At 38.5% G+C, this 27,796-nt stretch overlaps 2 protein-coding genes and 1 non-coding gene across 3 annotated transcripts; all 3 read left to right on the top strand.

Annotated features, from left to right (window-relative positions):
* Positions 1–1,492: 1,492 nt before the first annotated feature.
* Positions 1,493–9,058, top strand: zgc:174888 (uncharacterized protein LOC558116 homolog). Its single transcript, XM_027148136.2, has 5 exons — positions 1,493–1,873; positions 2,036–2,148; positions 2,292–2,360; positions 6,233–6,364; positions 7,077–9,058. The coding sequence occupies exons 1-5, from the start codon at positions 1,861–1,863 to the stop codon at positions 7,428–7,430; spliced, it is 681 nt and encodes a 226-aa protein (XP_027003937.1). The 5' UTR covers positions 1,493–1,860; the 3' UTR covers positions 7,431–9,058.
* Positions 9,059–13,950: 4,892 nt separating this feature from the next.
* grwd1 (glutamate-rich WD repeat containing 1) lies at positions 13,951–23,737 on the top strand. The gene is made up of 7 exons (XM_027148163.2): positions 13,951–14,198; positions 14,815–14,932; positions 15,160–15,322; positions 15,507–15,717; positions 15,808–15,953; positions 16,098–16,289; positions 23,375–23,737. The coding sequence occupies exons 1-7, from the start codon at positions 13,982–13,984 to the stop codon at positions 23,681–23,683; spliced, it is 1,356 nt and encodes a 451-aa protein (XP_027003964.2). The 5' UTR covers positions 13,951–13,981; the 3' UTR covers positions 23,684–23,737.
* Positions 23,738–25,901: 2,164 nt separating this feature from the next.
* trnaq-cug lies at positions 25,902–25,973 on the top strand. The gene has a single exon. It is a non-coding gene; the product is annotated as a tRNA-Gln (tRNA).
* Positions 25,974–27,796: the final 1,823 nt, after the last annotated feature.

The following is a 27,796-nucleotide window of genomic DNA, read 5'->3' as shown; positions in this document are numbered from 1 at the left end:
CTCCATTTCAACATACATAAACTCGTATAAAGATGCCACAGTGTGTTCAGTAATTATTTGTAAGCACTTTTGTGTATTTGATTTGTATCGGGAGCCTAGACCCTATCCCATGAGATTTGGAGCACACGGCAAGGAAACACTGGAAGCATAATCACACTACAGACAATTTAGAAATGCCAAGACATGTCTATGACTTATATCTATGTGGGAAGAAACCCGCAGAGGACGGAGAGAACAAGTAAATATGGTGGAAAGGCAAGAAATGAATCCCATTCTCAGAATTGTGAGGCAAATGTACTCTTGCATGAAAATGAATGCAAATTCAGGTCATTGATGGTAACAGCTAATAGTGTGTGTAAACCGTATATATCAGTGACCTACTGTAATACCTAATAATTCTAACACTAATAAATCATTTCCAGTATACAGACTACTTCATTCAGTAATTTTTTGGCTGACTGCCCTGACATTCCTTTTCACCAACCTTAGATATATTTCTTGATGAAATGATTCAGCCATATCTTAAAAGTAATTCATGTGTGGAAAAGTAACACAGATATTTACTTGAGTATAAGCTGGATATAGGGGTGCTTAAGAGTTTTCTGTTGGATAATGGATAAAGGTGCATCATTAGGTTCTACTTGAATAGAGCCATACTAAACAGAACATTTTCTTGTCACTGAATTGGCACTAATTATGGTTACATTTCATGTACATTCACATTTCAGTCATTTAGCACACACCCTTATCCAGAGTGACTTAGAATTTATACATCTGAGCAATTGAGGGTTAAGGGCCTTGCTCAAGAAAAGACCCAGCGATGGCAGACCTGGGATGAATTCAAACTCATGACCTTCCTATCAGTAGTCCAACACCTTAACCACTTGGCTACCACATCACATACCTTTAGAATGCATTGTATCTTCAACCTGGGAAGTTGCACGTGATCAACCTTTAATTAGCTTTTAGAGTAAACCTAAAAACTTTGATCAGAAATTGAAAAAATGATAGTAAGATGATATAATGATATGATAATGATATGCCCCATCATTTTATTATCACAAAGTAATAAACAATGAGCACTGAATGGTCCCATACACAATAAAACACAAAGGTGTTGTAAAAGTCATGGTACCACAGGAGTAACCAGAATAAGACAGTTTGGTCTACAAAAATGTTTTGGACAAACCATGAAGTAGGGGTGTGGATAAGGGGATTACTTTTGGTGCACCAAGCTGGGAAGTGTGCAGAACTGAAGAAAGTGTCAACAAACTGGGTCACTGCACAGAGAGCACATGATGCCCTGGAGTGACTTAAATTGCTCATCCAACAGAGATGACTAACAAGCACGCTTTTAGTCATTGAAACAGACCCTTTCGTAGAGGGAGCTGAAAAGAAAAGAAAAAAAAAGCCTGTACTGGCATGTGCTTGTTTTCAGCCCGACTGAGAGCATGAAAGTGACGGAGGAGGGGAGAAGTGGTGAAAGGAAAGGGAGGAGAGAACTGGAGCGGGGTATTAGGGGCTGGAGTGTCCAGGACTTGCACACTGGCTGCAGCTACTGTGTGTAGGCCAGGGTTGAATGAAGAAAAGGAGAAAGGGGGTAGACAAGGGGGAACAGAGTGAAAGTAAAAACGAAAGGATAGAATTGAAAAGTATTTGAAAGGAAAGTACCAGAACTGCACACTAAACACAAGCCTCAGAAGGAAAGAAAGAGAGTGCGCGCAAAAAAGGGGTGTGCTCCCGAGCACGACATTGTCACGCACACGGAAAGCGCCTCTGATTTTTATCGACAATCATTAAACTTTCAGTCGCCATAAAGTGGGACGATGGGTAAAACAGAGTGGATTGGCCGATAGAAGCATGTTACCGACAGGTAAGCATTATTAACATGTAGGTTTTAAAGAAACAACGTTACAGTAAAGACACCTTGTAGCAGCGACGTGTGTGCACGGAGATGTGAATATTGCTCTGTCGTCTGGAAATACATGTTAGAGCCAACGTGTGTGATTAAATTATTCCTCTATCTGCCTTTTAGTTTTATTGCTTCTATCAGTCTTCACTGTTCGAGGAAGCGCGTGCGATGATTTGAAGAGAGCAACAATCAATAATTTGCAGGACACTATCAAGGATGAAGAAAACAAGGGATTTGTGAGTCAATGTGCCTGTTTGTTATATTGTACAGAATGTTTCATTTGTTTATTATATTTGGGACAGTGTGAGAGTTGGAAACAAGAGTGAGAGTTATGTCAGAGACTGAAGTGATTTATGTTCATTTTGTATCTTCGTTTCAGCGCGAAGTTTTTCCAAAAAACTACTACGTACAGCATCATTTCAATGGCAGCACTCAGTGTGAAGACTCGGTGAGGAAGTGTTTATCAGACAGTGGTTTGTGCTTCCATCACAGCATCCTGTGTACTAAACTGTACATCTGCTTGTCATCTTCAACTTTTTGTTCCTTTAGTGTGTTACATGTGCATGATGTGAATTACTCATTGGTTAATGACTCACAGTGACTGCTCAGGGTCACACGGGATTCACAACACACATACACGCACTTTCAAACTCGGAGGCATGGTGAACCAGCTCCGAAAATCTATTCAGACAGTAATACAAGCTCAGAGTTATTATACAATTATTATGTTGGCTTTATTTAACTCCAGTAGCATATTTTATGCTACTGGAGTTATTTTTCTTAGCCAACTCTTTATTAATTGCTACTCCTCTTTCGTGCTACCTGCACCAAATTCGGATCTGTTGTAAACCCTGGTCTGAGGTTTGTTGATATTACTTTTCTAAGCGATTGGAGTACCGGTACTTGCGGTACCGGGTCTCAAAGTGGCCTTTTTTCCCCATAGACTCCCATTATAAACTTTGGAGGTTTATAACTCGGCAAGCTTTCGAACTATCTACACCAAACTTGGCCAGCTCCTTTAGGGTGGTCCCGCAGCCCCGCCCACAATACATGCAATATCAAATATTTTTCCAACATGGACATGTGACATATGAAAACACTCAGAACAATGAGGGGAGCCTCCGTATTCTGATGACGTCACGTGAAAAAAATAATTAGCACAACATGGGAATGTGATATATCAAAACACTTCCTCAAGAGTATTCGGATGACATCACATGCTCGTCTCCAATTACCTCTAAATGTTTTGGCACCCTAGCTTTCTGCCCACTTGCCTCCAAAAACACCGAACTTTACAAATCTAGTTTAAATTATTTTTAAACGCACACAACATTCATATTACCATGTAAAGTATAAACAAGTGGTACAAAAGATGTTTTGTTACAGTGTAGAAAATCTCAAACTATTATTTGTTTTAATGTTAAATTCTTTTAGGTATTAAAATATTAGACTGGTTGTTTGAATTAAGTAGGTTTAATCACAATCATTTATCCACCTATATAGAAATGCACTTATTCTTAATTCATTCATTTATGCAAGAAATGTAGTATTGTATTTATAAAAATTCTGTAAATTTAGAAAAATGTTTGTATCCTTTTAATGCCTCTCACTGTATGTCAATTTATGAAAAGGAGACTAACTAATGTAAATTTTGATTAATGAGGTTCAAATTCTATAAATTGCAAAGGATTTATGACTACTGAGTTATTTTAATACATTATTTTATTTGAATACACTGTTAATTTTAAATTTATTATTAATTTTAATTACAAACAGATTTAAGATTTTTTTAACAAATCCAGACAATATTAGTGACAAAAATATAAAAAGAAATCTATAAAAAAAAACAGATAGACAACGCAAAATAATAAATTTGAGGGTGTGTAAAGTCTTACATAAGTAAAAGAGAGTATTGTGCAAAGCACCATGTTTCTTATTAGAAATTTTGTTATAGATGTTTATTTTATGACTTCTGCATATGTTGAAAAACATTTTATAACTTCAAATATTACTTTTTCAACATTAAATTAAATGTTACAGACAGATGTTAGTCAGTAAAGAAAGGCAACATATAAAAGACCATATAATAGACAAAGAAATGTAATAAAGCCTGCTCAACATGGAGTAAGAGCAACAGCCAAAGTCTCGGGAGGAACTGTACATATATATATATATATATATATATATATATATATATATATATATATATATATATTTTAACAAAATCTTAATACCAGGGAAAATATTACAAGTATTCACACTTTGCACTGGTGGATCGTAACCAGGTTGTAAGTACTTCTTCAAAATGCCAAAAGAAGAAACAAGAGCAAGAGATAATAATAGTGATTAGGAAATTTATCAAAAAACTACATTTAAACTCAAACATGATCTTCTGATGGCAAAAGCAAAAAGGCTTTCTGATTTTGGATTGTTGAGCTGCAGAAGCAAGGGCTGTTGCAACGTGCCGTTACTGCTGAGGTTGGTACGCAGTAAGTCCATCTTTTAAATTTCTTAAAAGATCCCGAGACCGTGGCAGACCCAAAAAAATTTCACCTGCACTGAGCTGGAGGAACCGACGGGCTTTACATGAAGTCACAGGCTGATCCTCCAACCAAATTAAGGCCATTACTGAAGCTGTCTGCAGCCCAATAACCAATTCAGGATACGTTGAATAACGTTGAACTTCTGGAGCATCCTGCGTGTTCCCTTGATCTAAATCCCTTTGAGAATGTTAGGGGATGAATGGCAAGGGAGGTTTACAAAAACAGACATCAGTTCCAGACTGTGGCTGCATCTTCACCACATGGAGCAACGTTCCCACCAGCCTCCAGGAAGCAGTTGCATCAAGCAGGAAACAAATGTTTGAAGTTAGCAACAAGAATGGTAGGGCCACTCACTACTAAGACCTTTTTTGATACTTTTAGTTCTGTTGTGGGTATTTTTGGGCTATGGATTAAACTTTTGATGAGCCGATGAACAGCCTCTTTGAGTTTAAATGCAGTTTTCAATAAATTGCCAATCTCTGGGGTTTTTTTTTTTTTTTTGCTTTTTCTTTTGACATTTTGAAGCAGTTCTTACAATCTGGTTATGATCCACCAGCAAGAAATACAAATACTTGGAATGTTTCCCCCGGTCTTAGGATTTATTTATATATAAAAGCAAAAGTTTGTCACACAAAATATCGACTTTGTATCATTTACTACTCTATACTTTATACTCTTTACTACTAATAATATGCTGTGTAAAAAAAGTGTTTTTTTTTTTTTTGCATGTGCCTAAGCCTTTTGCACAGCGTTGTACTCCCACTTCTGCCTTTGAGAAAGTTTTCTTTTTTTGCCATTTAGTTGCCATTTTACTCTTTTTAAACTGTGAATTTTGCCTTTGAGTTCTGTGAACGTAAATAAATACAAATTAGCTGTGCTGTGCCTGCACCAGATAATTTACAAGTGATTACCATTTATAAACAAATACAAGTGCATATGGTAATAAATAGGTGAATCGGAATATATTTTAAAATGTTGATAAATGAGGCCCACCTTTAGTAACAAATAGACCTCAAATGTGTGCTCTCAGGTTCATAAATGAGCTTTAACTCTTTATTATGCTGTTTACCAAATGATTGCATACATGTAAATAATTAGCTGAATGTTTATATACTCGGTTTATGTACACAAAAGAAATATGTACTGAGTGAATGCATGGAAATTATTTTACAGTATAAGGGGTCCTTTGTCTGACTCTTTGTCAGCCAGATTCCTTTTGTATACAGTTACTGTGATCCGTTATGCGTTAATATCTGGTGGTTAAAAAAGTAAGCAAATAAATGTCTACAGAACTTAAAGAAGTTAAAACCTGCATAATTGTAAAACCCATCCATAATTGCAAACTAGGTACTTAATTAATAATTACAAAAATAACTAATTGTTTTATTTCCTTTATATATTATCTCTCACAGCTAGTTCTGAATTATGTGACTATTTATTGTAAAGTATATGTCAGTTAGTTCATAAAATATTTTATTTACAAGATGAAAAACACTCTGTGGACAGCTCTGCCTACAAACTTGGGAATTTAGTCTTAGTATGTCGTCTCTGGCGTATTGGAAATGTTTACGTTGTCCACATGCTTTGTATTTACGTTTGAACTAGTATGAATAATGCAAAGTTGACCATTTCTAGTTCTAAGTGTGTGTGTGTGTGTGTGTGTGTGTGTGTGTGTGTGTGTGTGTGTGTGTGTGTGTGTGTGTGTGTGTGTGTGTGTGTGTGCACATGTGTGTGTGTGTTTGTGTGTGTTTGTATGTGTGTCTCTGTGTGTGTGTAGTGCTGCGTATCCAGTGCAGCCTTCCTCCTGGCTGACTCATGGAAGCAACTCCTGCAGCATATTGAATTGATTCACATCAAATACAAGTTTATCACTGAACTGATCAGTCATCTTAATACCATTTGGGAAGAGGTATGAACAACAATTATTTTGTAATTAATTATTTTTTATAGTCAGAAAATCTGTTATCTGAAGTTATACTAAGCTCATAATTTGTAACCAGAGCTTCTCAAACTTATTGTAGGGAAGTTATTGTACTTTAACTGCAAAATAAATTTCACATAATAAAGCTATAGCTGTTTCTAAACTTGACCTTTTCACCAATAAATGTACATCTGTTTTTATTTCCACCACTGTAATAAATTCCCAGAAAAAATCCGAGACCCACAGCTATGGTTCAAAGGCATCTTGACCTAGTTTTGGTCAAGATGCCTTTGGACAAGACAAATATGCCATTGGACAAGACAAATATGTATGTATATATATATATATATATATATATATATATATATATATATATATATATATATATATATATATATATATATTAGTTAGAACCTCCTTTAAACAATTAACTCTGCTCTGTCATACTGAAGATTGATCAGTGATGTGCTTTATTTATGTTTGTGGTGCTTAGTGTACATATAATCACTTTATTATTCTACAACAACACATTTTAGAAAACCTGGTGTAGTGTTGAGTTCTACAGAAAGGCAGCACTTTACTTCAGTGCTAGGGCATTTGTGGATTTTGAACTCTTGCTAGTGGCAGCTTAACACTGCTGAATCACTTGGCTCTATATTACTGTTCCCACAATGAGTCTTTATTATCTGTGTGTAAACAGAGTTTCCAGGAAACACCAAATCCCTCTGTCTTCCCGTCAGGCCACTCCTCCCCAACAGCTCTACTTACCTACACCTCTGATGTCCTTTCTAAATGGCTGGCCTTGAACTGCCATGTTGAGATATGTGTATCCCTCTCTCCAACTCCTCAGCAAGAAAAAGAACACAGTGGTATTGACAGAGAACCGGCTGAGGAGGAGTCCATATATGGGACAGAAGGAGAAAGAGGAAAACGGTGGCTTACTGCTGTTGCAAATAATGGGGATGTGGGGTTGTCTGCTTGTCCATCCTTCTTCCTTTGTATTCTTTGTTGTCTGAGGATGCTGCTTGATGTAATGCTGAAAGAGCTCGGATGAGGACGGAGCTTCATCCTGATTGGAAAACTGAGAGCTTGTGGCTAATAAGCCATGACACTTAGCTACTGTGGTAAGCTTAGTAGACTGTATTCAGTCAGATCAACATTTATATGTAATGAAGAAGATGTGTTTGCTGCTTCTTGGTGCTGAGGATTGAATGGTGGTCAGTTAATAGCATGGCATCCCTTCTTAGCTTGTTCCATATAAACCTTGAGGCCAGTGGATCCTACGATAGAAAGCGATGTTTCAGCATACAAAATGTTGATTGGTAGAAGTTTTTCAGACACAGCCTTCAGTAAACACTTTGTCTCGGGCAGGATCCTGTGAGCAGAGGAGTGAGGTGGTAATACACCTCAAGTAAGATGCCAGTTCATTGATAAGCAAAGAAGTACTCACATGATATTACAGTGTGTAGTACGATGTCATTCTGATTCAAAATAACATCTAGAATACAGAAATGCTAAAAAAAAAAAAAAATAACAAATCGAATATAAATAAGGTCCAAACCCATAAGTTTCATTTAACTTTAAGCACTTTACTAACCATAGTATAACATTTACTATAAAACATGCAGTTTTGTAGAACAATTGTCAGGTTTACAATAGTTTTGGATCCTCATGAACTTATAATACAATCCTAGTGGATTTATCTCCAATAGGAAAACTATCGAATGTTTAGATTATTTGATTATTATTATTTTTTTAAAAGATCATTTGCATGCATTTAAAGTAACAAGTGCTGAAACCCGACTCCGTGACTCATTTTGTATGGTTTTCTTTATACTGAGGATGACAGATAAAGGCAAAGAATAGTTTGAACAGGACAGTGTGTAAATATAGTGTATAAATATACAGTAGTGTACACCCTCGTTCTAAACACATTTTTAAAGGGAAGGAAACCAACTGTTCACTTACCCCACTGTGTAGACACTAACATTCTAATAATGCAGACAAATCCTTAGGCCCGAGGGAATGTAAAAGGCAAAATAAGGTGTACTTGTATATGACATTATTTTGGAGGTTACAACAACTGCATCAAACAGCATCCTTTTTGCCTTTATCAGTCCTCCTTCATATTTCTAAATAGCTGCTGTAAAAGCTTTGTCGAATCCCTGTTGGTTGTGTTTTTGTAGTCTTGCTAAAGGATATTTCTTTAGTGTGGTGCAGGGTGTGACCTTCTAACTAATTTTTTTTACCAATTTTTTGACTGTATGGTTTCCAAGATTGCACAATTAAAACAGTATGATTATAGGAAAAGCTCAGTATTAACACCGGGGTCACATGTGCTTGAAATCATTGCATTGAAAATAACCCAGTTGCAATAAGCTTATAGAGATCATGCTAACTCTGTACACAAGTGTTCAAAATATTATCCACAGTATTTCAGGAACAGTTCTGCATTGTTATAATGTTTACATGATTGAAACCGATGGCTTGGATGCTACAGATAAATAGCTCATGTTTTTATCTGATACTATAGATCATGCATATGAATCGATTTCTATGTATGGTTTGAAGATAAATACATGTATATGGAATGTACAGAATCTGTGTATATATCTAATATACAAATTGTGGAGAAAGAAATAAGTAAACATTACAAGTGTTAATAAAATATGCAATACACAATCTTTTTTCCTATCTGAATTATTATAATCATGTGAAAACCACATATGGAATAGGACACCTAAATTCTCTTTGCAGGCTTTGGGGATTTTCCTAACAGGTATTTGTAGAAATACAAAAAGAACAGAACTCTTTTAGTCAATATTACAGTGTTTTAATATTAATATGTGTTGCTCTTCAGAAGGCATCGCAGTGGTGCAACAGGAATCATGTATTCAGAGTGTTTTTGAATCTATACACAAAGTAATTTGGAGTAATCTTTGCTAAAAATTTGTCTGTGTTGAGTAATGCCCCTTAACCATAAATAAAGCCTAAATAAAATAATACTGTGTTATTTAATATAAGCTAGTAATAAGTAGTTTTACATGGCATAATTGCCAACTCACAGCCCCTGGTTTCCAGGTCCGATCCCAAAACAGTTGTATCCTGATGGGACCACGTTCATCTAAGGCTGGTTGACAAGGGAGCAAAAGTACCTGCTCTGTGGGTGGGAGGGCTGGTGAATTCTTTCTTTTGGGAATGTGTTGAATAATACTAATACACTTTAACTGTTCAAAGAATTGTAACTTCAGAAAAATGAAAATGAATACAAAAAAAATATAGTATTATTTTACCTTAAGTAAAATTCAAATGAGTAGTTAGTAACATGACCAGAACATAAATGGTTATGCATATTAACCTCTGTTACATGTTGTACTGTACTAATACACTTGTTAAAAACATGTATTGACAGATGTGTGGAGTTTGCCAAGAATTGTACAAAATGTTGTTGTGTAATTGTGAGACACAACATAGTGAGCAATAAAAAAAGTATATGTGAGTCAATTTATTAAAATAGCATCCACTCAGTCACTCTTGAGCTTTTCCTGGCACCAATATACATCTACCCAGGGCTGGTGTTTGGATAAGGAGGATGTTTGGATCAGTCTGAATAGGCTAACTGTTTGCAGTCCAAGTACTATCCAAATTATACTCAGGCTGAGCTCACGATAAAACTGGTTTTATGATGAGTATCTTTTGGATTTGTGTACTGATGGATTACTGGTATTCTGTGATCTTATTTAAGATGATTATTTTATTCTAAACTATAAATCTAAATAGCTAATTAAACAGATATCATATGAGATTATATTTAACAGATTATATGAGTTAATTTATTCTTCCTAGCAGCTTGAATGAATCTAGCCATTTTCCACTCACAGATCTGTCACTTACACAAGGTTTTTTAATTTATTTAAAGAAAAGAAAGACCCCATTTCCTTCTAGGAAGCATTTATATTTATTAAGATGTTTTTAAAGTAAAAAGTCAGCTGGACTGGTCTGCTGGACAATGAATCTCAGATGTTGGCACAAACAAGAACAGCTGAATAAAATGCTATTGTAGACACTCTGTCATTCTTGTGGCTGCAGCAAAACAGCAGGGTTAAAAGCAAAAAGCCTGCTGTTATGTGACAGACATGCATCCTAGGTGTACACATACACACATGCACATACACAATATTTGTCAAAATGTTGACAATTATATCATTTCTAATGGATCTCTTAAAAATAATGCATATTCATAAAAAATATCTACATGGACTTCCACAATCTCTTCTGGTCTGCTTACCCTAAGATCTCTAATTTCCGCCCACCTTCCCAGAACATGCCAGTGTGTGGGCTGGTGACACTAAATTGCCTCTAGGTACCTTGTGATGGGCAGATCCTGGGAAAGAATCCAGCTAAAAATGCAGTCGAAGTGAAAGTGCAAATGTTCTTTTTCAAGTATTAAATGTAGGTTTTTTGTTTTTTTTAAAGTTAGTGTCATGTTTTCATGTGAAAGCAACTTTTATTATCAGATAAGCAGTTTCAAAGCAGCTATACCATTTCACCTGAAAACATTCAGTTTCTGTAAGTTTGTCTGTTATATGCATAATTCACTTTTACTGAAGTTGAGCCGAGGTGCTTACCTCAAGGTGAAAGATTATTCATAGTCAGATGCATACAGGTATAAAACTATAGCTATAGCACTAACTACACTAATACTACACTAACACAAGATAAGAAGGTTCTTAAGAAGGTTCCGTCATGATTCTTGATAATTTATTCTAAACTGATTAACTTTATTGATTTATTGGATGCTATAAACTGGAATGTAAGTAAAAATGTGCTGGACAAACATACAGTACAGTCACTGACAAAATGAGAGTAGAAGAGATTTGTAACAAGTACGCTTAAGGACTAAATAAAAATGTATGGAGAAAAGTGTATTTTTTTTCCAAGTAAGTGTGCAATTCTTCATTTGAATACATCAGAATGGGGAAAATGTGGTGGCAGATGGGCTGCTTTATGTATTTCAGAAACTGCTAATCAAGAATAGTGCAAAAAACCAAAAGCATCCTGTGTGGCGATGAACACACAGGATTTTTTTTGAAATACAAAGGCTCACTTCCTATGTGCTTTTTTTTCTCCCTGTTCGAGGTCACCACAGGTTTTACGCAGGATATCCTTCCTGATACAACTTTCCCATTTTATCCGGGCTAGGGACCGACACTGAGAGTTAACACTTCAGTGGGTGGGTTAGCTCCCTGCACAGGAATCAAACTTGGGCCACAGCAATGAGAACACAGGATGCTACCGCTGGACCAGAAGAAGGCTCAGTTCCCTTCTGTTAAGCTGTTAAAATGCTTTTTAGTCTAGGCCTCTTGAGTACTTCTTCCACTTAGGTGGTAGTAAGATGCAATGTTACCCCTACATTGATGTCCCCTAATATTATCCCCTGGGATAATACTTAACCAATTTGTCAGTTAAGTATTATCCTAAGCAAATACAATTCACACACTGTGAAGTGCTTATTCAGTCCCCCTCATTACAACTGGTCACATCAGTGGTTAAGTCATTTGAGTTATAGGTTATGAGTTCAAATCCCTGCACCGCTGCTGGGCTCTTAGGCCCTTAACCTTCAACTGCTCAGTTGTATAAATTGTTTGCTATATGTTGTCAATTTTTTGGTTGTTTTTTGGGAATATGATAAAATTTCCCTAGATTGCATCCAGAATGCTGCAGCTTGAGTTAATTACCAATGTCACTCCACTGCTGTATTCCTGACACTAGATTCCTGTAGCTACAAATCCAAAAATAGACCAGCCTTCCCTACTCGATGTCCGAAGTCAAATGACAAAACATATCCCAAGCCAACTGAGGCAAGTATTCCTTATAGATATAAGGAATAATGATATTTTAAAAAGTCAAGCGTAAATCACTTCTCCATATCCAGCGTTTGGAATGAACTTGTCCCGTCTCTATAAATGTCATATCAACATTGCTGAAATATTAGTGTCCTTTGCCAAGTAGATTTTTTTTGTATTTGGCTAACTATGAGCAACCAACTGCTTCAGCACACTTCATTTTTCACTCATTCTTATTTAAACAGTTTTAATAATAATCTCACTTTACAATCAGTTAATGATTATCTTTAGTTTCAGCTAAATCAGCTAAATATCTCAAAGTAAGACAACCCTATAAATAAATAGATTTGAATCTGACTTTGAATCATATCTCTGTAGATCTTTTTTTTTTAATTCTTACAGGCTCAATATCTGGCTCATGTTGATGCGAAGGACTAAATCCCCTACAGTGAAATAACAAAACAAAAATATTAAAGTTATTATAAATCAATTTATTTTGCATTAAGAAATAAATCAGATAGTGTGCCATTTAATATTGTAAGTTAAGAAACCTACTTGCCCTTGCAGTGAAAATGCTTGATAGAAATCAAATAGGAAATTAATAGGTTTAAAAGCTGATATTTATGCTTTGAACTTGATTCAACCCTTACTACGGGAAATAATGCTGGATTGTTTTTGTATACAAAAATGTTTTTTTTTTGTTTTTGTTATACTTTTTACCCATAAAAACTAATTCTTATGTGTACTACTACATTAATACTAACTTAGTACTTCAAGTAAGTTTCTGTAAAACTTTATTGTTACTTTTCTGTACTCACTGATTACCTTTCTTTGACAAGTTATAATTTATATATTTTGTTTTTCTATGTTTAATTGAGATCCGGCAATGATCAGTTCCTAGTGGCAGAAGATTATTTACCTTATGGAAACAAGCGTGTAAACACTTAAGGCTATCGATCCTCTCTGTCAATATAAAGATTGTTTTTTTATTAGTTTTGTCTAGTTTGATGGCAAAAATTTATTTATGAACTACATACTTTGGCTTTATCGGTAACTATAATTTTTCCTCATATACTTCAACGTTGCAGGTGTGTTGTACGTTCCTGTTTTCGTACATCATTCTATGTGAAGTTCAATAGATGAAATAGGTTTGTGCTCTCAGCCCCTTATTACCCAGAGGCATGGACACTTTTATCTTTCTTAGTTTGTTTGTGAACTGGTTGTGTTTTGTACAGGATTAGCTCTGTTCTGTAGTTACCTGTAATTACCAAAAATTTTTACCATTCTCACCACTGATCTGCTAATTTATATGTGTTATAAGAAACAATCATATGGTTAATAATATATAATGTACCTGGGTAGTGTTGATATCCTATCTCATAAAATGGCTATATGGCTATATATATATATATATATATATATATATATATATATATATATATATATATATATATATATATATATATATATATATATATACACACACACACACACACACACTCACACACACACACACACACACACACACACATATATATATATATATATATATATATATATATATATATATATATATATATATATATATATATATATATATATACACACACACACACACATACATTTATCCTGTTAATAGAATCAATGGATTTAAACGAGCAAATTTTAGCAATACATAATAACTTTAAAACGCTTGCAGGGCGCTTTAAATGACGTCACAGGAAGTGTGCCCTGGAGTGCTTCTTGAGTTGTTCTCAAAATGGCTGCGCCCGAAGAAAACACGCTTCCTCGTGAAGATGAAGAAATTGAAGAGATGGAAGCGGGTGACAGCGATGAAGATGAGATGGAGGAAGAAGGACAAGAGGAGGAAGCTGGGGAGAGTGAAGTGTATGTGCCTGGCGTTAAGCCGCTTCAGCCGGGAGAAGAGCTAGAGATGGACCGCTCGGCTTACCGCATGTATCACGAGTGCCAGACAGGTGGGTCAATTCCAACCAGTCAAATATTTACATGCTGTCCTACAAGGTATTATTTGATTCAATCGTCCTTCGATAAAGTCTGTCGGGTGTGTCTAGGCTTACGTGTGTTTATTTGCAGAATAGTTGTATTGCATGTTATTATTGTGTAGTAAGCATTTAAGCTTTTACTCTGCAGTACTGTGGTAGGAGTAGGTAAAATGTGTCGCCTGTTGTGTGCATATACTTCAGCCACGTTCCTAGTAAGCAGCTTTAATTCATTGCTTGCACATATATTTATTGATCACATGTACAGTAAAAGTGTATACAAGACTGCATTATTCTGCAGTTTGTTTGTATACCTAATATGCTGAGAAGCACAAGTAATTGTTTTGAGTCCTTTGAATTTTCAAATCTTCAAATCCTTTGATCAGAAACAATAAAGTCTAAATCAATGTCCTGATTAGTACAATAAGCAGAAGACCAAATCACACAGACAATGGTGATTCATTTACCATTGATTTATTAAGATTATAATTTCTGTTTCAACATTTAGGCTTATAGTAAATAGTTAATGATATTTCTGCTTTGGTGGCACCATCCAGTAAACCTCTCAATGTATTCGCCTACATGTTTACAGGTGCCCCTTGTTTGAGTTTTGATGTAGTACGTGATGCTGAGGGAGAAGGAAGAGAGAAGTTTCCCCTGTCCATGCTACTGTGTGCAGGTACACAAGCAGACACGGCTCTCAGTAACAGGTAAGTACATTTCTCAGGCCAACAAATGATAACTGTATGCACATCTGACTATTATTGGGGGCTTATGGGTGGCATAAGAGCTCAACTCAATTAATCTAAATTAATATTGTTGCTTTTGTCTTTTTGATTACAGTTTTACATATACATATAAATGTTTGTGAAACTGGAAATAGGTAAAATAAAAATCCCAAAATACTAGATTCAACCATTTACCTCTTTCTGCCCAGACTCATTGTCATGCGCATGCACAACCTGTATGGGACTGAAAAAGAGACGGAGGAGGAGGAGGAGAGCAGTGATGAGAGTGATGATGATGATGATGAAGAAGATAATAAGCCACAGATGGAGTTGGCCATGGTGCCCCATTATGGAGGAATAAATAGAGTCAGAGTGAGTGACTGGTTATGATACTTTTAACTGTTTATAAAGTGGCATTAAATAGACATCTTTGCAAAAGTTTCATAGATATATAATAAAATGTGTGCTTGGTTCTAAAGTCAGTCAACAGAAGAAAAGCCTGTATTTATTTCTGTGTTTCTTAAAATTACATTTTGTCTTTGGTTTGGTGTCTCAGGTGACCCAGAATGGTGAGCAGTCATTGGCTGCTGTTTGGTGTGAGAAAGGTCTGGTGGAAATTTTTGATCTTCGGCCACAGCTGGAAGCTGTTAACAGCTCTACTGCCATGGCAGCATTCATTAAACAGCATAAGGAGGCTACACCTTTGTTCAGTTTCTCAGGTCATATGACAGAAGGCTTTGCTATTGACTGGTCTCCTAAAGTACCAGGTCAGTGATCACAGTGGAATTCCCCAGAAGAAAAGAAAAACAAATCTCGCTCTTTACACTTTATTAATGTTGTCACACTTTGCTTCCAAGGCCGGCTTGTGAGTGGAGATTGCAAGAAGAACATTCATGTGTGGGAGCCAAGAGAAGGTGGAACTTCCTGGCAGATTGACCAACGGCCTTTTAGCTCGCATAACAAGTCTGTTGAGGACCTACAGTGGTCACCAACTGAAGCAACAGTAAGTCAGTAAAGCCAACAACTGTCGCTTGTGACTGATTAATACTGTAATATACAGTAATTGGTTCAACTTTGATTCTAATTCTGCATATGAACAGTTCAACTTTTCATCATGAGCTTAAGGTTGTTTTGTTCTGATGCCCAGGTTTTTGCCTCCTGCTCAGTGGATCAGTCCATTCGCATTTGGGATATCAGAGCTCCACCAAAATCCATGCTTTCAGCCAATGAGGCTCACTCCTCAGACGTCAATGTCATCAGTTGGAATCGGAATGAACCGTTTCTGTTATCTGGAGGAGATGATGGGCTTCTGAAGGTGTGGGACTTGAGGCAGTTCCAGGTGAGCTGTTTAACTACCATATTAGCTACTTACATGGAACCCATACTTACAGAGTTTTCTTCATACTGTAGAATACATAACTATCCAGAACAGGAAATTTTATATATAAAATGGCTTGTAGCACACTTGAGGCTTTAGGAATTGGTCAACCATGAATTCATGCTAAAGCATGAACAAGAACAGTCAACAGTAAATCTTTCTATATAGCTAACAGGATACTTGCAGGCATTGCTTGCATTCTGGGCAAAAGAAAATCGCAAAAGCTGAATTAAAGAAAAGTGTCCGCCACTTTATGTATATTTAAAAGCCTTGTCCGTAGAAATCACCTGTTGTGGTATTGTGTGCATCAGATCACTGGACCGGTCTAGGATTTATTACAATATAGGTCTGCTTTATTTCCAGACTCCGTGATATTGGTTATTAAACATGCCGTCATGTACTCCATCAAATACGTAGAGCTATATTAAAGGTAGATTAAATCTGTCTGCAGCTGGGACTTTTGTCTAAAATGGAATTTCCAAATCGCTACAATGTCATGAGCATGGAATCAAGTTTATACAGTCATCATACCAGTTCAGTGAAATAAAGATTATTGAACTCCAGAGATGTGAACTGAAAAGTAGTGTTTACCAGGAAGGACTCTGAAGGATTTTGAGAGGTTTTGTAGTGGGAAATGGTTTCATTTACAGCATTTGGAAAACGGACTTATCCAGAGCAACGTACAAAAGTGCTTTTAAGTCTCTATCAATGAATACATGAACTCTTGTTCACTAGGCTACAGACTTAACATACCAGGAGTCTAAAACACTGTTTCATGTGGGATTTTTTTTTTTTTAAACAAACACACGCACAAATACAACCAACAGGGAAGAAAGTAGTTGAAGTGCTTAATTAACAAGTAGGTCTTTTTCCCTCGTTTGAAAATAACCAGTGACTCCGCTGTCTGGACCCCTAGGGGAAGTTCTTGGTGCCAGAACAGTAAAGAGTCTTGTAGTATGCTTACCTCTTACCCTGAGAGGGGGTGGAACCAGTCAAGCAGTGCTGGTGGTTCTGAGGGTACGAGGTGCAGTGCGAGGAGTGATGAGGTCTTTGAGGTCAGAGTTAGCTGGTCCAGTGTTTTGAATCTGATGCATGCAGCTACCAGAAGCCAGTGGAGGGTTTGCAGCAACGGGGTGGTATGTGAGAACTCGTTGACGAGAAGTTGCGCAACTGCATTTTGGATAATTTGCAGTGGACGAATTGTGTTCATAGGTAGACCTGTCATCAGTGAGTTGCAGCAATGCAGTCTTGAGATGACAAGAGACTGAAGAAGTACCTGAGCAGCCTGTGAGGACAAAATGGCCAAATTCTTCTAATGTTGTAGAGAAGTAGTCGACATGAGCGTGTCACATTAGCCATATGTGGGGAAAAGGACATTTGAGTGTCCATTGTTACCCCAAGGTTGTGAGCTGTGACTAAAGGGCAGATCAGATCATTATGCAGGGTTATTGCAAGACAATGACCTGGGGATGAATCACTTGGGATGATCAGCAGTTCAGTTTCAAATCAAATAAAATTTTATTTGTCACATACATACATATGCAGTGAAATGCTTTATGCAACTGTCTGGTATAAGAATAAATGAAAAAGCAAAAAATAAAATGAGAATTAAATAATAAGAAAGTATAAACTATATAAGAAAATTATCTAAAAATATGAAATGTGGAGAATATGAAATAATGTATATACATATACATAAATATACATGTACATAAATGTGTATGGTTTTTAAAGATTGTCCTTAAAGTGACCAGGTGCAGTATGGTGTGTAAATAGTGTATAAAGTGGTGCTGTGCAAGTCCAGAGTGAAAGTGTTCTTAGAATGTCCAGTGCCTCTTTTCCACCAAAAAGAACCAAGTGCTGGTTCAGAGCTGGTGCTGGTTCAAAGTTGGTTCCACTGGCAAACCTTTTAAGAACCAGTTTGCCTTTCCACCGGCTAGAGAGCCATCACAGAGCCGAGTCTGACGTCACTGTATACGTCTCACGTTACCCAGCGCAGCAACTTTAGCGCAGCAGCGGCATGCACAAACACATCAACAATAGCAGATGTTGCTTTACTGTTAATGCTCATGGCTTTGTGAACCTACATTAACATCCAAACATGGCGAATCCAACGTGTACATGCAGCTCCATGTAATTTGTATAAACGGAGGTTGTAATTGAGAAAGTACATAACATTATTTTATCATCAACACAGAAAAAATTAGCCTTAGCATGTAGCTACCTACTATCATGTGTGCTGATAAGTGATTATATTGTGGTAAAGTAAAAGTGTATTAAACATTAGTAAACTTTAGGTACATTATCAAATGCGCTAAAAGTAGCCCCGCCCACAGCCCCTAACGCAAGCGGTTATTAAGTCTAGACCAGCAACGTTTTGGTGCTACCAAAGAACCACTTTTCCTTGTTCAGAGCCGGTGCTTTGGCTGTCGAAAAAGAAAGAACTGGTTCTAAATTAGGCTCTGGCTCCGAACCAGCACTCAAACTGCCTCGGTGGAAAAGGGGCACAGGTGAATTATGGTGTGTAAATAGTGTATGGAGTGTATAAAGTGGCACTGTGCTGTGCAAGTCGACAGTTAAAGTAACCATGGCAGTCCAGAATTAAAGTGTCCATGCAAAAAAAAAGGGGGGGTGGATAGAACAGTGGGGATGGAGAGAGAGGTCCAGTCCTAGATCCTGGGATGGCCTGCGGGAAGAAGCTTCTCCTCATTCTCTCTGTGTTTGCTTTCAGGGAGCGGAAGCGTTTCCCTGAACGCAACAAATAAGTCAATTGTTGGGATGGCTGAGATCTTTTACAATCTTCCTGGCTCTGCTCCGGCACCACGTGCTGTAGATGTCCTGCAGGTCAGGGAGCTCAGGGTGGATGGTACGTTCAGCTGACCGCACCACCCTCTGGAGGGCTCGCCTGTTCTGCATGGTGCTGTTCCTGAACCAGGAAGTGATGCTACCTGTCAGGACCCTCTCAATGGTGCAGGTATAGAAGGTCTTTAGCACTTGAGAGGGTAGTTTGAAGTCCCTTAAGCATCTCCGGGTTGTACAGATGCTGCCGGGCCTTCTTCACCAGGGTGTTGATGTGACAGGACCAAGACAGGTACCGGAAACTGTCCACTCTCTCTACTGTGGTCCCGTTGATGTTTAGCGGTTGATATGACCGCTTCTGCTTTGTGCTGAACTCCACTATCAACTCTTTAGTCTTGCTGATGTTCAGGATATTGTTTTCTTGGCACCATCTCTCCAGGGTTTTAGTTTTTAGGTAGGCCGTCTCATTGTTGTTGATCAGGCCCACCAGCACAGTGTCGTCAGCAAATTTGATGATGGTGGTGGAGTTGGAAGTGGCCACACAGTCATAAGTGTACAGTGAGTACACCAGTGTGTCTGGTAGTGATGCAGTGATGAAGTGCTTCGAGATAATTGTCAGAGACTTCATCACTACTGAGGTCAGAGCTACAGGGTGGTAGTCGTTAAGGCAGGTGGGCTGGGGTTTCTTTGGGACAGGAACAATGGTGGACTGCTTGAAGCATGAGGGGACAACAGACTGTTCCAGTGAGCGGTTGAATATCTCCGTGAACACCGGTGTTAGTTGGTCATTGCAGGCTTTCAGAACTCGACCTATGATGCCGTCTGGTCCTGCTGCCTTCCTGGTATTCACTCTCCTGAATGCCCTCCTCACGTCATGCTTTGAGATGGTGAACTTGTTTACATCTCCAGCTCTCTGTGTGCCTGCTGTTTGTGCTGCTAGCACCACTAGCGTGGTTAGCTGCAGCCTCGAAGCGAAAAGGTGTTTAACTCGTCAGCCAGAGAAGCGTCTGCATTCCCCAATCCAAAAAACTGGTGTTCTAGATTTCGTAATGTTCCTTAGTCCCTGCCACATGTTCCTAGAGCCACCATGTTGGAACTGTGACTCTAATTTCCTCCCATAGTGCTGCTTTGCTTTCTTCACCGCTCTGCGCACAGTGTGGGACGCAGCATTGTATTCGTCCATGTCCCCGATGGTGAGCCCTGTGTTGTAGGCAGCGGAGCGTGATCTCAGAGCATTGCAGATGGTTTTATCCACCCACGGCTTCTGGTTGGGAAACGTTCTGATGGTGGTTTTCTGCATCGTATCATCTGCTAGTTTCCCTACGAATCCAACAGCCACTTCCGTAAACATGTTGACGTCATCGAAGCTGCGCCTGAACATGTCCCAGTCTGCTTCATCCAGAGTGTCCTGCAGAGCGGGCACCGATTGGTCAGTCCAGCGTGCAACCTCCCTCTGAACTGGAGCTTCCTGTTTCAGCCTTTGTTTGTAAACAGGCATGAGGAAGATGGCGGCATGGTCTAATTTCCCAAACGGTGGATGTGATTGTGCCTTGTAGCTGTTCTGAAATGGTGTGTAGCAGTGGTCCGAGGTAGATAGAAGGGCCGACATTTGATGGTCAGTAGCTCCAGATTTGGTGTGCAGGAGCGTGTAAGAGGAAGACCACTCGCACCAGTGGTTGTTCACCATCAGACACACTCCACCATCCCTTGACTTCGCCGACTCCAGTGTTCTGTCCATGCGATGAACCGAGAAGAACTCGGCAGGCTGGATGGCGTGGTCCGGTACCGCTGGATTCAGCCATGTCTCGGTGAAGCAGAGAAGGTTGCCGTCCCGAATGTCCCTCTGAAACCTGACCCTTGCCCTGAGGTCATCGAGCTTGTTTTCCAGAGACTGGACGTTGGCTAACAGGATACTAGGTAAGGGAGCACGGTGTGCGCATGCCCTCAGCCTGTTCCTGACGCCAGCTTGTTTCCCTCGCGGACGCCGGTGTGGGTCGCGTCCTTTGTTCCCCCTCAGGATCTCGCTCGGCGAGTTTAAAAACGGTGAAGGGTGGGTGGATTGTACACCAATAGATATGAGTGTCTCTGTCATATCTAATGATGTCCATCTTCTATAAGTAAAACTGTAGCTATATAAATAAAAATATAAAATAAACAAAAAAGTCAAATTGTAACCGGAGCAGTCATGACGGCAGCCGACCTCACCGGCGCCATCTGAATCACAGAAGTGATACAGGTCTGTAGTTACTGATGTCTGATTGATCCAGAGGAGGTTTCTTCAGGATGGGAATAACAGTCGCTTGACCAGATGTTATGGATCCATTTATGATGGTGGTAATGAAGGGTAGAAGGTCCTACGAGATGGTCTTGAGCATAGTGGAAGGGAGTGGATCCAATGGGCAAGTGGTAGGATTGCAAGACTGGATGAGTTGTAAAATCTCTTCTGCTGCTACGGATGAGCAATGCGACAACGGAGGAGTAGGGGAATCCTCACTGAGATGTAGGTGCAGTTAGGGCAGAAGTGAAAGTCTTGCAGATTTTCTCAATCTTCTCGAGGTATTAAAAACGCTAAATTTCCTGCAGTCAGGAAGGATGAAGCAGGTGGAGCTGGGGTTGAGTAGAGAAACAATGATGTGGAGCTTCCTTTTGTAGAAGGAAGTTTTGGCAGAAGTCACATCTGAGGAGAACATGACTAGGAGCGTATGGTAAGAGTCAAGATCTGCTTTAAGTTGTGATTTCTTCCGTTTTCTCTCCGACAATCTTAGCTCTCTTTTATATCTCTTTAAATGTCTTTTCGAACAGTGGTGTGATAAAGTGATGTCCCCCTTCCTGATTTATTTATTTATTTATTTATTTATTTATTTGCACGTTTGTCGCACTTTTTGTCACAAAGGTTTTTATTATTAAGGGAAAACATAATCCAAACCCACATGCCCCTGTGTGAAGTGTTTGCCCCCTTGTTAAAACATAACTGTGGTTTATCACACCTGAGTTAAATATCTCTAGCCACACCCAGGCCTGATTACTGTCATAAAAGGCCCCACAACAACATCCAAAGAACTGCAGGCCTCACTTGCCTCAGTTAAGGTCAGTGTTCATGTCTCCACCATAAGAAAGAGACTGGGCAAAAATGGCCTGCATAGCATGGCCTGCAAAAGAACATAACGGCTTGTCTCAGATTTGCCAGAAAACATCTTGATGATCCCAAGTCTTTTGTGAAAATACTCTGTGGACTGACGAGACAAAGGTTTAACTCTTTGGAAGGTGTGTGTCCTATTACATCTGGCATAAAAGTAACACTGCATTTCAGAAAAAGAACATCGTACCAAAAGTAAAATATTTGGAGTGGCCTAGTCAAAGTCCTGACCTGAATCCAAGAATTGGATTCCGAATGGCTGAATTACAACAATTCTGCAAAGATGAGTGGACCAAAATTTCTCCACAGGGCTGTTGCATTTTGTTTTCCCTTAATAATAAAAACCTTCATTTAAAAAACTGCATATTGTGTTTACTTGTGGTATCTTTGACTAATATTTAAATTTGTTTGATGATCTGAAACCTTAAAGTGTGACACGTGCAAAAAATTACAAAATCAGGAAAATGCAAACACTTTTTCACACCACTGTTTCACACCACTATTTAATTCAGCGTTATAAAAGAAAACTATTACCCTTGTCTTGGAAAAGGTGAAATAGTGCATTAGGTAATGTAATGGTATCAATAACTACAACATTATTCCCCAATAATAATTGAGTGATGTTCATTTGACTTCCGTCATTTGATTTCACACAACAATTCAATCCATGCACAGGATCCCTCATGCTCTTACAGATTTCCATCACCCACATTTAAAAATAAACATGCAAACATTTATTTCCTACTCTACTTTCCTTGTTAGAATATAGGCAAAGCAAATGCAGATTATTTATTTTCTATGGAACAAAGTCGTATCAAATCACCGCTAAGCACAGCCATTTTTTCACACACATGGTAAAAGAAGTTCCTGGTGACCTCATTTAATTATTGTACAGAATTTTTGGTGAAACAAACCTGCACAGTTTAGATTTGAGCACAAATGCATTTTTATATGTGAGCAGAAATTAATAGAGAGCACATCGTAGTCATGCTCATGAATTAAACTGTTGTGCTCTCAACATTAACTTGGTGTTCCTGTTTGTTCTTCTAGTTTCTCTTATTTGATATGTTTTCCATATTGTTCCTTGTCCTATTTTTGTCCTCTCTTTCAGTCTGGGCATCCGGTGGCCAGCTTCAAGCAGCACAGTGCTCCGATCACATCGGTGGAATGGAGTCCCATCGATTCCAGTGTGTTTGCCGCATCTGGAGCAGATGACGTTATCAGCCAATGGGATCTGTCGGTGGAGTCATGTGACATAAGTGAACAAGCTGAAAGCTTAAAGAAGCTCCCTCCACAACTGCTGTTTTTGCATCAGGGCCAGAAAGAGGTCAAGGAGCTCCACTGGCATCCGCAGATCCAGGGCACTCTCATCTCCACTGCGCTGTCAGGATTCAACGTTTTCAGGACTATTTCAGTGTAAACAGCAAAGTGGTTTTGTGCCTTATGACAATAGTAAAAATAATGTTAAATACCATCATCATGATGCTAATCTTTTTATTTGTTGGGTTTTTTTTTTTTTTTAATACATTTGATTCTAGGTCCTCTATGTCATGTTTCAAAATATAAGACAATTTCACAACATGGCCTTGATACACTTCATTTTAATCTACAGAGAAACTGGTGAGCTCAGCTGGTACTCTAGGTCAGTGGTCCCCAACCTCCGGGTCGTGGACCGTTACCGGTCCGTGGACCAAATGGTACCGGGCCGCCCAAGGAACATTAAATTTTTCCATTTTATTGACTGTGTATCTCTCTCTGGTTTGTGCGACTTTCCATGAACGAGAGGTTAACCGGGAGCTGAGAGACGTCACCTAAAGCCGCACCAATACCACGCATGCGCAAAATATCATGATATCGGGCCGGGTTTAGGTGACGTCTGGAGCTGAGCAGCTGCAAGCGGCAGTGGCGTAGCTTTGGTGGAGAGAAGGTGTGTATCGCTCTCCTCTGTTCACCGGTACTTTCTCATGTTTAACAGTGCCTGGTGTACGTGTATATAGTGTTTGCTCAAATTTTACCCACAAATTAGCAAAAATGAGTATGAAACAGACGTCGTTAGAAAGTTAGAATCTCTGCCGGTGTTCTGGAATAAAGTAATGGCGGAATATCCTGAGATTGCCACCACAGCACTTAAATCCCTATTGCCATTTCCGACATGCTATCTGTGTGAAGCGGGGTTTTCTGCAGTGACCGCAACCAAAACAAAACAACGGAATAAACTGGACATAAGCAACACACTTCGTTTGTCATTGTCTCCTATTACCCCAGATGGAACCGTCTCGTTGCAAAGAAACTAGCTCAGGGTTCTCATTGATTTAGCATTGTAGTGAGTTAAAAAGGCATGTTTAAATACGATTAAATTAAAATTATTAATTTTAATTTAATCGTATAGCCGCCACCCCCCACCCCCAGCGGGCCGTGGTAAAATTATCAAACATTGACCGGTCCGCGGCGAAAAAAAGATTGGGGACCACTGCTCTAGATGACAGGCAGCCAGTGCAAACAGCAGTGTCCTAGATTTGAAGTTCACTCCTGCTACAAAGCTCATCCAGTTGTTGAGAAATGTCTTTACCCTTTTATTATCTCATGAGTAAATGCTATTTTCTTAAGTCATATTTTATATTATTGTCTCTGTAACCTTCTGTGTGTAATTAAAATCAGTTCCTTATTGACTCAATGTATATGAAAGCATACAATGCCATGGCAGTGAGTCTAAGGGAGCAAAGATATCCATTACACTCTGTCAGTCTGAGACAAGGTAATCTATTGTAGAGATCTATGAGCTCATTTATATATGAAAGGGTATTTAGAGCTTTCTTTTAAGTGTGTTGACTCTAACGTAGTGTGGGCATCAGTTTGAAAAGATGTGGTAGCTGAATTCATATCTCTCCAAGGACGCCATGCAAGCCGTGAACCTTCTCCGTTGGTAGTGATTTGAAAGAAGGGAATTGACAGATGAACAAATTGGTATAAAATAATAATAATTAAAAAAAGTTTACATGTTTTGGTTGTAACTGATGTTAAAGATGATGACAGTGCAATGGTTGACATTGGACTTTAAAAAAAAAAGGGATCCAATTTTTAATACCACATTAGCTTGCTGATAAGCCATGTTTCCTGTTGTGTTGCTACAAATTTATGTGGGAGCTTAGCCTGATTTGGCCAGGACTCATGCCTCAGAGTACTTTGCACCAAAGGGTAGCAGTCTGTGTTTAAGGATGGATAAACTTTAAGAAAGCAGCCTGTAATATGGAGCTAACAATGATGAAGCAAAACCCTTTTACATCTTCTAAAATCTTGTGTATCTTAAAATCGTAATTTACGTGCCACGTCGCAACAAAGCAATGGTTTAGAACATCGGCTGAAAGCTTTCATCCTGCCTTGGTTCCAGGGTGTCCAAACAAAGTCCAACTATCCTTCATAAAATCAAGGTCAATCATAGTTTGTCTGCATTATGCAAGGGACATGGAGTTTCACCACGATTGCTACAAAGTAAAATTTGTTTGTCTGGGCTCTGGCAAAGCACATCGTAGCACTGACAGAACAAAATTATCTTACATCTTCTCAGATCGTCGGAATCATTGGAACGTATACATACCAGCCCAAACGATTAACATACAAACAACAAAAGCCTCCTGAGAGGTTCCATGGTGTAATGGTTAGCACTCTGGACTCTGAATCCAGCGATCCGAGTTCAAATCTTGGTGGGACCTTCTAGAGCTTGCAGGTGATATGTGTTGCAACAAAATTTCATGTGCACCTCAGAATTAAAAAGTGACATGGTGGTTTTTTTATTATGCAATTGCGTTGTTATAAACCAAGGTGTCAAAAATGCAAGACTATAGAGTCATTTCATGATTTTAATCAACATGGTAATGAGATATTACCAACACTTTCTTTACATTTTTATAAGACTAGAAGGTAATCCTTTTACATCTTCTAAAAACTTATCGTAATTCACCTGCCACGTCACAACACACCAACGGTTTAGAACATCGGCTGAACACACTCATCCTGCCTTCTATCCATGGTGTAAAGCTTAGCACTCTGCACTTTGAATCCAGTGATCTAAGTTCAAAACTTGGTGGAACCTGTTTAAGTTTGAATATTGGGTGGGAGCTTGGACTGTCATCACAAATGCAACTCAATGAACTAAGCTATGTTTAGAAAGAATTTGCAAGGTAATACATATTAAGCAAGTCACTTGGGGCTTTGCTCAAGAGGGGAATTAGTTGACCCGCAGGTTAGCTTTTTGAGTATTTTTTGACCAAAAAAATTACGTGGTCTGATCTTTAAACTTGCACTATGTGAAAAGGGGGGTTACAACTAACATTTTGGTATCATTTATATGCACCTATCATGCTCAAAAGCTGAGATTTTAGCTGAATACTGAATACTTTTTCATATCTAATACAGTCTCAATGATTGGCAATGATCATTGACATTGACATTGATCAGTGGCAATGATTTTGTCACCGTTTTTTCCTGTTTTCACCATGTTGTGGGGTGATTGCAGTTACTTTGTTTAACACTAGATTTACTGACTTTTTTATTTTCTGGTGCAGGTCCCAAGGTATGATTCCCCCCTGTTGAGATTTTCACAGTTCTTCAGCTCGATTCTCCTCCTGCTTTTGTTGTGCAAACACACCCATCACCCATGAGGCCTGGCACATTTGCATTTGTTCACCCAGAGTAGCTCAGATCCAAGGCAGGCCAAACCTCTGTGTGTGACATGGAAACCTTCAGAAATGTCTGCCGTATCTATACAAAATAGTCAAAACAATAAAAAATTGTGTGAAAACAGAATGAAAAGTTGCTAATACAATGACATGAATAAAATGAAAACTTGCTAACACTTCAGTCTTCAATGTATGTTTGTACACACGTCTTTTGCACAACTCTATATATTATCCAAAGGACCTGCTGCTAAGAAACTGTGTTCATTCTAATGTTACTGCACGAAATATTGTTTGAACATTCAGTATTTACACTGGTCGGTCGGCACTGTTTCTGTTACTGTTTATTGTCTTTTGTGTATTGCATTTTTTTGTACTTTTTGTATTGTCTTGTAACTTTATGTCTGCACTGTTTTTTGTCCTGCACTGTCTTGTTTGTCTTGTCCTGCACTGTTTGCACCAGGTTGCACAGTTGCACTTTATGTGGCTAAGACTACTTACATGTCTTTGTTTTATGTAGCACCTTGATCCTGGAGAAACATTGTCTCATTTCACTGTGTACTGCAGCAGCTATATATGGTTGAAATGACAATAAAAGCTACTTGACTTTACTTGACTTGACTTGACACAAATGTCTGAGTGAAGTTATGGTCCATCGCTTTTGACATGTTCGTACACATACAGAATAAAATTGTCATTTCATTTTCATTGGCCATCACTGAATTAAAACACCAAAAGGGAATTTTGTGATGGAACAAGAACCCAGGAAGATGCACCGTGGTACTGGGAAGCCATGTCTGAGCCAGATGGCAAAAGATGCCACTGTGTGGGTAGAGGAGGACATTGGAATGCCCAGTGCA

Source organism: Tachysurus fulvidraco, chromosome 3 (genome assembly GCF_022655615.1).
Source record: "Tachysurus fulvidraco isolate hzauxx_2018 chromosome 3, HZAU_PFXX_2.0, whole genome shotgun sequence".
Taxonomy (NCBI): domain Eukaryota; kingdom Metazoa; phylum Chordata; class Actinopteri; order Siluriformes; family Bagridae; genus Tachysurus; species Tachysurus fulvidraco.
This window is presented reverse-complemented; position numbering and strand designations above follow the sequence as displayed.

What these genes read in the sequence shown, in the direction of transcription:
- zgc:174888 (XM_027148136.2), top strand. An exon ending in GCACTCAGTGTGAAGACTCG is followed by an intron (nt 2,361 to 6,232) that starts GTGAGGAAGTGT and finishes GTGTGTGTGTAG; the next exon opens with TGCTGCGTATCCAGTGCAGC. An exon ending in TTAATACCATTTGGGAAGAG is followed by an intron (nt 6,365 to 7,076) that starts GTATGAACAACA and finishes GTGTGTAAACAG; the next exon opens with AGTTTCCAGGAAACACCAAA.
- grwd1 (XM_027148163.2), top strand. Translation starts at nt 13,982, where the DNA reads ATGGCTGCGCCCGAAGAAAACACGCTTCCTCGTGAAGATGAAGAAATT. An exon ending in CTGGTCTCCTAAAGTACCAG is followed by an intron (nt 15,718 to 15,807) that starts GTCAGTGATCAC and finishes TTTGCTTCCAAG; the next exon opens with GCCGGCTTGTGAGTGGAGAT. An exon ending in GGTCACCAACTGAAGCAACA is followed by an intron (nt 15,954 to 16,097) that starts GTAAGTCAGTAA and finishes TCTGATGCCCAG; the next exon opens with GTTTTTGCCTCCTGCTCAGT.